Raw genomic sequence first — 14,109 nt, 5'->3', positions numbered from 1 at the left:
ACCGCGACACTTCTGCCCACAGTGCAGGAAATCGGCATGTTAGTAATAAAGAAAAAAAAAAAAAAAACCTAAAAAAACGAAAAAAAGGGAAGAAGAAGTATTTATCCTACGTAAAGGCGTCTCTCAATCTTTTTTTCTATTGACGAACAATTCGATTCAGTGCTCCGACTTTGTGTCTCTACGATGTAGCCGGACATTCAGAAGTTGGTTTCGGGTAAACAACTTCAAATATCCCACTAATTACTACATAATTAATGGCAAGTACAACTTATTTCTAATAAAAAAAGGTATCTGCTCTATTTTTTTTATTATTTTTGTATTTTTGCGGTGAAGCGGCCCGTGACACGCATATCGGAAATGTGTATAGCCCGCAGGCCGAAAAAGGTTGGGCATCAGTGCTCTAGTCTATAAAATAAAGCCTAGGCCCATTTGACTAGTCGGTGCACCGTAAGCCTCTGCTTTATTTAATTGTTAATTACCGTTAGCAGTGCTCCTTTGATCATGACTTTCTGAGCGTGATTTAACGACTATTTTTAGTTTTACGCATTTTTTGGTTTTGCATATTATTTATTGCATGGACATGAGTTTCCCACTCACCGTTATGTTCCCACTGGTAGATTCGCATTCAATGACGAGGATGTGAAACCCAGATAGAATGTGGTTAACCTGCAGATAAATATACGCGTAAACTGAAACTCATACAGACTGGATGATTGGGTGAATGCTTGCATCCTGTGGTAATATTCCGGTTATAACTTCCTTGACAGTTGAAGACAACAACTAGACCTTACTGAAAACTTCGCCATGAACACTTCTAAGATTTCCTGTGCATTTGTGATTCTTTTCACGCTGCTGAAAGGAGCGCTGTTGATGACATGTAAGTAGTGACTCATTATGTTTGTAGGTTCATTTTTATAATGTTCTTATAGTGAAAGTTGCTGATAATTAAAGCAATTAATCTTATCAAAGATAATTTGCTTAAAGCAACACGTATAGATATAAAATTAAGCAAAGAATTAGAAAATTTATTTAAAGTGATTAAAATAATAAGAGTGAATTAAAGTATGACACGAATAATTATTAAGGTTATTTAATTTCATGACTTTCTTTGTAGTGTTCACATATTTAACTTAAATGCATCTACTCTTTATGACTATTATAACAGTTATCTGTATTATGTATCTCCTAATGCATACAATCCAGAAGATTTTCGGAAATGTCAAACTATATATTTTTGTAAAAGGGCACAATAAAATGCGTACATCAAGTTACCTGAGGAAAGGCTTTACTCAAAATGCTTAGAAATTTTCGCTTATCATTACTTTATACTCTATTTTTATCAGTCATAAATCTCTTACACTGGCGAGCAGTTGGAGAGATAGCTATTATCTGTGCCTAGCGACCAATTAGGAATTTAGTGCAAGAGGCTAGATGTGCATTTGAACATTCCAGATATTCCAGATATTCTTTTCTAATCTAATCTTTACATTTATCTTTTTCAGGTGGGATTTCTAACTTTAATGAAAGCCTGAGTAAAGAAGAATATAGTTCTATCAATATCAACTACACCATCAACGTTACGACAAGTCCTGATGTTCCAGACACGTTTAACGCTCATTATGAGGTTTGTGAAGGAAACTCTGTGAGAACTCCATGTATATTTATTTACGAGAAAGACTTTAGCACCGAGTTTAAGACGGACTTGAGTGGGAGGACAGGAGTCACCTGCTACTGGGAACAACGACACGTGAGCAGCTCTGTGGTGGCTTTAGACATCAACATCTCTCAGGTCGTCACCAGGTCACTGAGTGCGATGATCCTCTCCACTGGCAGAGGTGGGATACCCAAACCTACCAGACTTATACGCGTTGAGGTGTTGTGTAAGTAATAATTTCAAACATTCATGTACAGAAAAGTCTTTAAAAATATGTGTACATAAGTTCGACTATAACTAGGTACAAAGGACACTTTCGAGGAGCAGTAATGTTAATTTGTGGTTTTACCAGATCAAATACTCAGTATCACTGGCAGTACTCTCTTTTTTTATAGTTTAAGGAGAACAGACGGTTATCATGCAAGTTTTTCTATTCTGGATACTTTCATTTTTGTACAGAAGACGATGACCCTTAAATAGCAATTACAACCTAAGAAAGAACACAAAGACATAGGCACCAGCACATTTATTACTTAACCAATTTTAGATAGTAGAAGAATTAAAATGTTTTTTTCAAAAAAAGTCTTAACAAATTGTTCAAGAATATTAAGTATTCGTTAAAGGGCCACTTTAGGCCACAATATATTTTCGAAACCATGTGACTCAGTAAAAAAACGAGTCTATGCACATACATTTGTCACTATTAGTGGTCACGTGACGATGTCACTAACAACCTTCGCCAATTTTGTCTGTTCTGCGATGAATTTATTGAGAGGCCAGTTCACTCATAGAGTATTTCTACCCTTGTTTGGTGTTGTCTTCTTTAACCTTCTGCTACTGTTCATTGATGATATTTATTGTAATGCTGCAATGACATTTACATGTCTCACTTTAACTTGTTTTTATCTTCGTCAGGGGGTATTTTCTACTCTTGTATTTATGATGTGGTATTGATAACACAAAAATAATCCTAAACTGCATTTCACCTTCATGGCTATTTTTTCAAGTCTCTGTCCGCATATAGGAAGATAAGAAGACAGACTTTAGTTAGACACTCGAGTGAAATATTGCAAATGTTTCAGCTTTATAGTTTTGTGAGCATTGTTGCCATATACGCACTTTGGAGGGCAAAGTTCAGTGGGGTTTTTTTTACCTTCTGAAACTTTAGATATTTCAAACTGAAATCTATTGCTATCTATATCCTTGCACTTAGATGTCACGTCTATAAAAATACCGTTAGTTTTACTGGTCTACGCGTTTTCTCTTTTATTTCTGTACTATCCCCTGGCAATACTTTTTCAAGACTTTTATTAATACATCGTCATTAGTGACTTCTATCAGTAGAGCTCTTAGCACGAAGAATGTTTTGGGGTGCAAACTTATCGAGAAATAAAATCACACCCACACAGGAACAACGCGCGCACACATACACACACACACTGCAAAAGAATATGACAGAAGAAGGCAAATATACCAACAGACATTTATCCATTGTCACAATAATCTTCGAATCAATCATACACATATACATGTCCTTACATAGACTAGGTGAGTAGGTGATGGAACTTCCATACATTAGAAACGCATTCGCACACAATATTTTCGTGTTATTTTATTCCCCTTCTATTCTTTCCTTCGTGTGTGCAGACCCACCGAAAGTCACGAGTCTGACTGTGGACGGAGGCGATTATGTCATCATCGATGAAGGCAAGGTGGTCAATGCCTCCTGCTTCTTTGAGAAGGGCAATCCGCCAGCTCACTTTTATTTGCTGGATAAACATGGAACTAAGCTGAATTCCTCTAGTTCTGAAGGACACCTTAGGTCCTCTCTTACTGCCCGGTGTGAAGACGACTGGCCAGTCGTCAGGTGTGAAGGCAACGGGTCGCAACATAATATGTCCGTGACAATACTCGTCAAGTGTAAGTAAACAAACTTCAGTGTTTACACACACTTACACATTAATGTAATATTCTCTCTGCTTGTTTATATAAGCATTTAGCTTTTGAAATCTCGTGTAGGTATAAAACTTTCTAAACTGGCACATCAGTTGGTTTTGTGGATTTTTTGACGAGGGTTTTTACAGTGGCGTTGTCATAGAAACAGGGCAAAAAGTTTTGTAAGCAGTAGTTATTTGATACTTATATTACTAAAAACACTTATCAGGATTTTTCTGGCACCTATGCTGTATATCATGTAGACAAACAACTGCAATAACTGAGCTGAGGAAGATAGCTAGTTACATTCTCAGGTAATGCCATATTATTAACCTTGCTGCATGCATGTAAGCAAGAGGATGGCAATAAATTTACTAAATTTAGTAAAGTCACAAAAAGTTCTTGGTCATCCTTATGATATCAGTATAAATGGAAAAAAGGTTTAAGAAATAAACCCAAAATTATGTATATTATTAAAGAAAGTACTCACATAGAAAGCCATATTTTGCACAAAAATATTATGTAAAGACGTTTCTATAATATGAAAAATGGCTTAACTGCAATTAACTTGAAAGTTCAGAACAAAACTGCTGACCAAAACTATATATTTTTGTGATAGAATTTAATTTATCCAAAATGTTAAAAAGGATTTTTGAAATGCTTACACCGTTGAAACTTTTTATAATTAAACGATCTTATTGATTCTTAGTTTTCACATATTTTGGTCTGTTTAAAATAAGTAACTACCTAACTTTTAAGAACATGTTTTTTTCAATCGTCCCAGGTCGTCCTCAGTTTGTTGACAAGTCAACAAAAATTGTTGATCCTGCTGTTGACACTGTAACCTTTGGTGTCAAGGCTCACACCACAGCAGTCAAAGGATGTCTCTTGACATCAGTCTCTATAAAACATTACACCGAGAGGAAGTGAACTGCACTCTCACTGGTCATCCACCTGACCTCGTCCTGAGTCTTCCGCTTGAGAAGGAAGAGGACAGTTTATGTGGAAGCTGGACATTGACTCTCAGCAATGACTGGGGTTCTTCCAACCCAATCTTTTTTGCCTTAAATGGATCAAGTAAGCGAACCATTAAAAACATAACTTGAAGGATGATTTTTGGCCACTTGTTTAAGTTCACAAAATTTGTTATGGACATAAGTAAGAAAAGTGATTTTTTCATATAGTCAAGGAATACAAGTGCATTTCTTCTGTCCTGTGATATTTAGTGATATGAAATGTTAAAAGGCAGAGTTTACTATATATATATAGTTGTATTATCTGATGTACTAACACTAACTTCAATGGTTCTGTTGAACTACCAGTGACAAATTACACTAAAAAAAGTTCTTCGCGTATTAGAAAATATAATTTTTTGTTGTTTCAGCTCCAGAACGACCGCCAGCTTCAGGGAAAACAATAAACATTGAACTCGTGTACGGCATAGTGGTGACTGTTGTTTTGATTGCTGTAGTTACTACTTTTGCCATTAGAAAGTTCAAAGAGATGAGACATGGTAAGATGGATGAAGGTATAAAGGGATGTAGATACTATAAACAGTGTAAGACGGAGTCGATAGATGGCAGTTAGCCTGACGGACATACTGCCATGGAGTTAAGGATAGTAATTCAGGGATAGTACTTTGTGAACAGATATGTTTTTAGAGTGTCAGAATGTAGCCTTGGAGTCAAAGTTGTGAATGTGATCCAATTTTTTATATTCAATTCAGAATAATACATTTGCAGTCTTGGAAGCTCTGCGACTTAAAGAGATAACTACCGAAAAAAATTTGGAAGCATATTTTTATAACCTTTTCCAAGTTAATTTCCAATTTCCTACATTTTGTAATTGAATAATCTGTCTTCAATGCTGACATAATACCATTATCAACTATTTTAGAAAGTCTTTTTTAATATATTTTGCATTTTTCGACTCTAAGAGTTGTGTGCTTCATTCCCTAACAATGTATAAATTTACGCTGATTTCTGTGTTTTGGTTTCTTTTTAAATTTTTTTTCAGCAGAAAGAACTCGGTACGTGCACCTTACTTTGTAAACTAATGCCTGCCAGTACTTTTCTCCATAATAATCAAATACAAGTACATATAGAACTTTGCACGCTCTACCCGCTAATTAGAGTCTGGATGCATATCTCACGACGGTTTGATGAGAGGAATCTAGTGACTGAGTCAGATGTTTGCTGCTTGCGGCCTTAACAAATTCTTAATATGAGGGTTCACGGTTATTTCTTCACTTTCATTTTACACTCTTTATTAAAACGCAAAAATTCTAGAAGGCAGCATCCTTTGCCAAATGTCCAATGAGTTTGAAATATTGTTTGAAGCATGTTGCACTTGTCGCCATTTCCTTTCCAACCCATAAAACCATAAGTACTGCATGCTAAATGCTTTGCAAGAGTCATGTATTGGAATATTGCAATGTTCTTAATAATAATAATACAGCAAATTTGTATCGCACATTATCCAGGTCCTATAGACAGACTCATGGACCTTTACAGAAAATCCCAAACAAACAACAACAGACACGGGCGCACGCAAAATATCATGCAATATCCAGAGTGCCAGATAATATTGTGATATATAGCATGAAGCTGCTACAATGTGCGCATATTATTTGAAAAACTGTGATCAAGGCTGCACATGTTCCTGTCCACTTTAAAAGTCTAGTCATAGAACGATAGAGTTTTTGCCCTGTTTGACAGCTCATGGTTTTATTGTCTATACACATAATTATCTTTTAATTAATATTTAGGCGTACAGATGGGAGCAGATATCCGTACGAAAATGTAAGAGGAAACTTACCAAGTGAGTTATTTTTGTAAACATAATATTTTGATTAACTTTTTATTAGTTTTTTTTATCAGCTTTATGTTTTTTAATCGTTTTCACTTTTAATTAAAAAATATAGTAAACAGAAAGGGGTGAACCTAGTTTGATAGTCTGAGCTAGACTATCCGAGTCGTCTCGGCTGAAATATCTGTTTCCAGCCAACTCCGATACCATGTGATATGCAAATGATGCTCGTGTCCTAATATCCGTCATCCTCAAACGCGTATGTGTAATTCAACAACTCTTAAAACAGTGGTTAAGTTCATTTTTTTTAATTTAGCTTTTTATTATTGTATTAATAAATAAAAGGTAATCCTTATTGTCATATTTTACTATAATTTTCTATTTTAGCTTGTGATATTGAAAAAAATGAAGTCACTAGCTCCAATTTGATTTTCTGAATTAGATAAAATTAGGGGGAAGAAATGGCAGAGAATGGGTTATCCGACTTGCTTTTTGCGTCTGAAGTGCGACAGCAGAGGAGTTCATGTTAAAATAACTGCCGGTTTTTTAAAACATTTTAATGTAATAATGTAAGACTTATGTGCTTCTGAGTTTAAGAAACAGAAGCTAAACTCTCACTGTTTCGCAAGAGCTCTAAGCGCGTTTACTAAGTTTATAAGTCGCCGCATGGTATGAACACCGACAGACATATTGGATGTATGTACGCGTCAGTGGTATGAGGAACGAAATGCATCAACGACAGCATTCCTTGGTAAGTACAGTCAATTTTCCTGACATATATCTATTTTAAGCATGATTGAAATTTAGACTTATTAACGAAGTTCTGAATTTAATTTTTTTAAACACTTGTTTTCATTTAAAAAATTTAACTTAAACGTGTTAATAATAATAAGTAATAATTAACTAATAAACGTGTTAAATTTTCTTAGAGCAGAAATACATAGGTTTCCTGTCAGCATGGTTTCCTTGGTTTACTGGTTGGATTGTTGTTAGGAAATGACCTCCAACACAAAGCAATTTATTGTACAAAGTGAGAGAGACGATTACGGAGAAGGAAGCGAGGCATCCGTGAAACAAAGCTGGAGGGCAGAGTGGCATAGAGATCGTACCCCGAGGTGAGGTTGTGACCCTCGGAGTTTCCGTTCTCACTGCAGTCGTGACAATCGGGTGTTCAACCGTATGATACCAGAGGCTTTCAGCTTTTTTGCAGTCAAATGATAAAGATTTTGCTATTTCAAATACTAACAAAAAGACGATACACATTTTAAATATTAAAATGGTTTTATGTGAATTTCATCAGGCAAATATTTTCTCATCTTTACTGCATCTATTTTTCAACACTAAATTTCATTCACCTAATTCCATCTTGTGGTAGTATAAAACAGTTTGGCTAATGTTATATATGACATAATACATACATTAGTGGCCTTACCTACCCGACAGAAGAAATAATGAACTGGAGAAGAAGTATGCAGGAGTGGACAGAAGAATGAATTAGGTAACCAGGGAAAGAGGGAGCTGCTTGACAGACAAATGGAAGATGGTATAAGGAATAAAATGTATATATATATAAGATACGTAGATTTAGTATTATATACATATAAGAGACCTAGATTTAGAATAGTCATAAGAAAACGACAGAATTAGACAGACGCCCAACCAAGGGCCCACTCTTTAACCAGACACAACAAAATTTCAGTTTTAACTTTGTCATGATTCTGGACAAAACTGCCAAGTTCTGGCCAGCGATATTTTCTATCATGTCCAATTCGCCCCTCGGGTGAGAAAAGGTTGAGCACCAGTAACATAAGAAAACAGCAAGTAGATAGTGTGTTGTCTACTAACTCTCTTAGAAATACAGACAGAAAGTGTTTACTTTTCACTGGGAGAGACTTTAACTGGCTGACTGTTCCTCTAGCAAAATAGAAGCCTGGTCAATGTAATCAAACTTTACTTCCATCACCAACAGAGAGACCGCTGTTTGTAAGAAGAAATCTGGAAAAGTCTGCTTCTTTGAGTTAACATTCGCTCAGGGGCCTTTAGACAAGGCTCATGGTGAAGAGGACTGTTTGTAGAACTGTTGGAGAAGCTGGTGAGTCACTGGCGAGTCTACACCTAATACATAGTGGATAAGATTAATAAGTCTCGGACATGATTAGCCCTACAGTACGATTGCTGGACACAGATAACACTTATGAAACCCAAGCCTCAGAAGTATGGTCATAGTAAGAACCTTTATTAATTACATTAGAGTTGCTCATCCAACAGACTCGAAACTAAGCTTCATTAGCATGAATTTCTTGGCAAACAATACGGGGAATGTGTGTTTGTTTGTGTGTGAGTGCGCGTATGTATGTTAGTGTGCTGGTGTGGGAACAGAATGGATTGTTTGAAAGGCAGTGACATTGGCAGTACACAGGGATGTAAATTGTGTACATTACCGTTTATGTTATGTTTAACAGGAGACACCATTCTGTAATGGGATGTTGATGGACTGATCAACTCAGACCTAGTTATACAATCACGAGTTCGCCCCAGCCACTGGAATAAAAACAAAATATTCTAATATATTCTATAAAATTCTGGAGGGAAAAGATTTTCCCAGCCACTGTACAGCCTGTTACAGACAAGCTAAAAGGCAATGAGAGGTTGATGCCGAGACCAATGGTCGTGATTACTGTTTTGTTGTAATGAACAATTTATAAATTGAAAGCAAGCGTCGAAGAGCATTTCACTGTTTGAGGTCTGACTGTTGAAAAAATGTTTGCGAATTGAAAAGGAACTGTTATATAAGTGTAAGATCTGGTACATGAAAGAAAGACAAATGGAGATGATCTGAGTACAGGCCAATTGTTTTTTATGTTGAAAGTTTAATGCGAGAACTATACCAGAATTTATTGCTTAGCTTTAAAACACACACACACACAAACTGACATGATGGCATGTGGAACATATCTTACTAGTTGATTTTCAGAGTAACATTGTGTTGGTCCTGCATGTTTATATGTATGTTTACTTTTTTATTACACCTCTGTATTTCTTTAACAGGGGGAGTACATGGCTTCCAACTAGATGTAGCTGTGGTTTCATTTACAGGGTGTGTGGACACAAAGTGTTCTCCCTCTATTAAAGTAATACAGAGGCAAAAGAGTATTTGTCATCTTCTCTCACACTGCCTAGTTTTTTTCATACATTATACAAACTTTATAACAAAATGTGCATAAGATTTTTCAGAATTTTATTTCGAGATTCTTTTTGGCTTTTGGCTGACATTTATTACGAGAAAAGCAGGTATACAATCTTATCCTGTACTAATATCCAGAATAAATTTCCAGATTGTAATTATGTTGAGCATTTTAAAAACTTAAGCAATGCTGTTCATATCTACAAAATGTACATGACTTCAATTTATCTACATTTTCTTGCACAGAATATATTCACCTGTCCCTACTGTTAATCAACCTCCCCTTTCACTCAAAATGCTATGTCACCATCACGATGACATACAAAACCACACTTAAGACAATCAGAATAAGCCAAAGTAGACAATATTAATATTAATGGGCTAAGTCATTCCAAGGCCCCTTGTTTTCGTGAACCAAGGATGCACCTTTAGATGTCAACATGGAGAACATAAGGTCTATCCAAGGATTCAGGGAATACCTAACACCCATGAGATGTGATTCAACATTACACATCTCGTAAAAAGATTTTTAAAAGGATTCACCGTCGTATTACTTACCATTATTCCTTAGTATATTATAAAATAGCTGGCATTGTTTTTTTCTTAGACTTCTATCATCTTTGTTAATCGCTTTCTGTATAGAATTTATTCTGAGTTGCGTGTTGATCACACATTATCTAAATCAGAATCGAAATATAAATTCATTCGTCTTTTAATAATTCCTTCTGTTGTATTATATCTGAATACAGATGATTTTAAATCATCATGGATGTGTTTGATTCTGTGATCTATTATCTATATAATATTTAAAAACATTGTACATTTGTATATGCATGGTTATTTTGGCATATACATACATGCATAAAAACCAAACATGAATGACCTTCCCCATCCCACCCCAACACATATCTACAGCATCTCAAGCAAAACGGTTTTCCCTGTCTATGCTAACTGAAGATATAACACTAATACACGAGCTAATAGTGACAGACTAGAGACATAAAACACTTAATCACTAAGCTTCAGGCTATAGAATACATGGGTAACCAAAACAGCAGTTATATTTAATACAATAATAATTGCATTTGTATAGCACCTTTCGCCAGTATTAACCAGACCCAAAATATTGTACAATCATGAGAGTTTATCTGTACCAAGTGCTTCCCCATAAAAAGAGTGTGGAAAAAGACGATGTCAGTCTTATAAAGAAACAAACCGCAAAGATACATTACAATAAAATACAAGGTGTTAGCAATAACACACAAACATCTTTTGGGAAATTGCTGCTTTCATTTAGTCATGTGATTGGTTAAATAAAGGTACTATTTGTAATAAAACTTTTTATATTGTATTAGATTGCCATGTTTGAAGGTAATATTATCTTATGTGTTTACTATGATACTTGTATTTTTGTGTGTTGTTTAAATCTCCAACTATTTATATGTATGATTGTGTGCGTTGTACATGTCAGTATTGTGAAAAAAAAGTTAGTTGGAGTTAGCTGTGCCAGTAACTAACAGAATACAAAGTTAAAAGGAAATACATTGTGAAGAAAAAGACTGCAAAAACCTAGCACAAATTTTACAATAAACATTTAAAAATGTCACTACATTAGAAATTATATTTATCTCATAGCACTGAATAAATAATTGGTATATCTGATACCATAAAAGCATGTGCTACGTTAAATATAGGATAATGTTCTGTCAGTGGTATTGGGCGGTCTCGAAGTACAACGATTAGCGTCTGTCACCAATACAGTGAGGGCTGGCTGCTCTGGGTTCAGCTCTCGTCTCGGGCACACTGTTCTTTCTTTCAAGTGGCATCTGTTTACAGGGCTGGCTGCCTTGCCGAGACATAGCTGTAGATGCTGGCTCGGTGGAAGACACCACAATCCCCAGCCCCGTCAGTTAAAATGGAAACAGAATATCTTACACTAACCTGACAGATGAATCCAGTCACAAGACTATCAAATAAAAAATCAAATCAAAACAGACTGTATTGTCTGTCCAGGAGACCCAGGACAGAAATTTGTCATCGCTCACAAGGGCAGGCATACATACTCATACAGACATTTGACGCACAGTTAGGAGTAAAAGTTAGGAGTAAAAAAGTGTAGATTGCACCAGTCCATCAAAGCAGTTTATGTTTTATCCTAACAACAAACCTTGGGTGACCTAGGGCCTAAAAGCCGTGATTAACAAAAAGAAACGTGTGTTCTTCACGGGTTCTGCCCACGACAGAAGATTGGTACATAGAGAGGTCCGTGATGCTATCCGTTGGGTCAAGCTGAAGCACAAGCCCAAAATAGAGTCTCAGTTTGCTACAGATAACATGCTATGCATGCCTTGTTTTCTGACATTCAAGAATCTGTGTTTTTCTCCTTTACATTTTTATTTGTTTTCATCACTGTCAATGCTACAATCTCTTGGCACATTAATGTTTCTTTTTTACCCACCTGACGGATTTTGACTTTACCAGTTATCTGGTTAACTTGTGATAATTCCAGTTAAGGATTTTTCGGCAGCCCCAGTCAAAAGCAAAGTTAGTATTTTAAAATTATTAAACAAAAATGTTATCCATTTAAAATGTGAAAAGGACAGGATTTGGTAGTTTTAAGAGGAATTGGGACGTCGGTCAATCTTCTGCTTTCTTTATTTTTAAAGTGCACTGGGGGGTAGTGGGTAGGTGGAGCAGCGAGAGGCTTATTGTGAGGTCACGTATAGAATCATGACCAATCCAACATCTGTTGTGTAGTCATGTAGTTCCGAAAACAAATTTCGCTTAAGTTTAGTCCATGAGTACTCGGTTGTAAGCTACCAGTTTACCTCTTGACTGCTGGATGTAAATAAAGAGTGGTGTGGCCCACACCTTGTCTCTAACGCATTTCGTCTCCTATCATCTGCTATCCTTTTGAGGTACCTCATTTTGCATGTTGTTTTTTTTTTCTTGGCAAGTATTCTAGAGAAGAAATGTGAAAGTAGGTAGGATTCTGCTTTCTAAAAGTGACTTGGTTTACATGTGGACTGCAGATTCTGAAGGGATTAAACTGTTCTATAACATTGCTTTTTGATTCGGGTTTCTATTTTTCCATTCTCTAATAAATAAGAATTTAAAATAGTTTTACTCCGACATTTGTTTGAATGGCATTCCGTTGATGTTTGAGTCCAAAGCATCTTGTAATCTACTGAAACCTTTTCTATGCTAATCTCATGTCATTGGAATCACACGCCAAGCTTACACTGTTTACATGGTATTGTGGCTTCTTGTTGATCAAACTAGTGGTTGGCAAGGAGTTTTTCAGTGAGCTTGATTCAAAGATACATACACATACATTTTAGTCTCCAGGCTAAACCTTGGCCTGCGTTTTACTTTCTCCCATTCCACACTATGTTAGTCCATATTATAAATGCATTTCCTTGATTAATTATCTTTTAATATTTGTCCATCTCTGTGTCAGAGGTTAGTGACATAGAAATGTGCAACATAAAATTTATAAAATGGATATGTGATGTTTTTGCGTAACTTATTCTATCTCTGCTTCTTCACTGAAGCCGAAAAAGACAATTCGTCTGTTTTCTTCTCCTGTTTGTTCTTTGAGCATTTAGTGATCCAGTCCTGGATTTCTAGGCCAGGAGAATTTTCACCAAAGCTCCGTTAGCCGTTCATTTCAGAGAAAAATCCTTACTCTGCCCGTTTCCACCTCCCACGACAATGGACGAGGGGTTGGATTTGGGGAAGCATAAACATAAAAAAAATTAGGAAAACTGAGGCAATGACAGTAAAAGGAAGATACTTGAGCCAGAAGACATAAGGGATTCTTATCACATTCACTCTCTTAACTGGAGCACACAGAAAACCAGACGATTCTGACTTTTTTTTACAGATTTACAAATCAGCAGCATACCTTATATATCGCCTGCCCACCCTCTGGTCAAAAGTCTGTATAGGAGATTGTATTGGAGATACTTCAGTAAGTCTTTTCTCTCAAACATCTAAAGTACACATACCAGGCGATAAAGTAAGGTTTAAAGACAGACGACAGACAAACAATTATAAGGTGAAATAAAGTCGTCTGTACTATTCTAAAAATGAAGATTTCAAATATTTACACATTAAATAAAGTCTTCGAATAACTTACTGATGCATATCTGTAATCAGTAACAGAGGTTCTCACGAGGTCGTAAACAGTCAGTTCTGCGATCAAGCTGCTTTAACACTTTTGTCAAACAGTGACTAGATACCCGCAGGAAGAAGTAATCAGCATAGTTTTAGTTTCTTTGTAAAGAAGAACTGCTATCATGAAAGAAAACATTGTTCAAGATCAGTGGCGTACCTTCTTTTCCCCATTACCGTTGTGTTACAGAATTTCTTCTCATTCATCCATAAGCATCTCATATATCACTTGTTCTTTTTTCTCTGGAAAAAGTGAGCATCAAAATACCTCACTAACATCTGCATTACTTTTGACAACATAATCTCTTAAAATAGTATTTCTGGCGTAATTTTTCAGATCATCCAGTTCTTC

At 35.9% G+C, this 14,109-nt stretch overlaps 1 protein-coding gene and 1 long non-coding RNA gene across 3 annotated transcripts; both read left to right on the top strand.

Annotated features, from left to right (window-relative positions):
* Positions 1 to 709: 709 nt before the first annotated feature.
* Positions 710 to 4,519, top strand: LOC112568571. The gene is made up of 4 exons (XM_025245903.1): positions 710 to 877; positions 1,503 to 1,880; positions 3,302 to 3,574; positions 4,374 to 4,519. The coding sequence occupies exons 1-4, from the start codon at positions 805 to 807 to the stop codon at positions 4,517 to 4,519; spliced, it is 870 nt and encodes a 289-aa protein (XP_025101688.1). The 5' UTR covers positions 710 to 804.
* LOC112567445 lies at positions 4,518 to 10,935 on the top strand. Of its 2 annotated transcripts, none has more exons than XR_003099837.1 (6): positions 4,518 to 4,666; positions 4,974 to 5,102; positions 5,609 to 5,618; positions 6,357 to 7,512; positions 8,316 to 8,489; positions 8,860 to 10,935. It is a non-coding gene; the product is annotated as an uncharacterized LOC112567445 (long non-coding RNA). The 2 variants fall into 2 exon arrangements; XR_003099838.1 differs by having other exon boundaries at positions 5,606 to 5,618.
* The last annotated feature ends 3,174 nt before the right edge of the window (positions 10,936 to 14,109 follow it).

Source organism: Pomacea canaliculata, linkage group LG7, assembly GCF_003073045.1.
Source record: "Pomacea canaliculata isolate SZHN2017 linkage group LG7, ASM307304v1, whole genome shotgun sequence".
NCBI lineage: Eukaryota > Metazoa > Mollusca > Gastropoda > Architaenioglossa > Ampullariidae > Pomacea > Pomacea canaliculata.
This window is presented reverse-complemented; position numbering and strand designations above follow the sequence as displayed.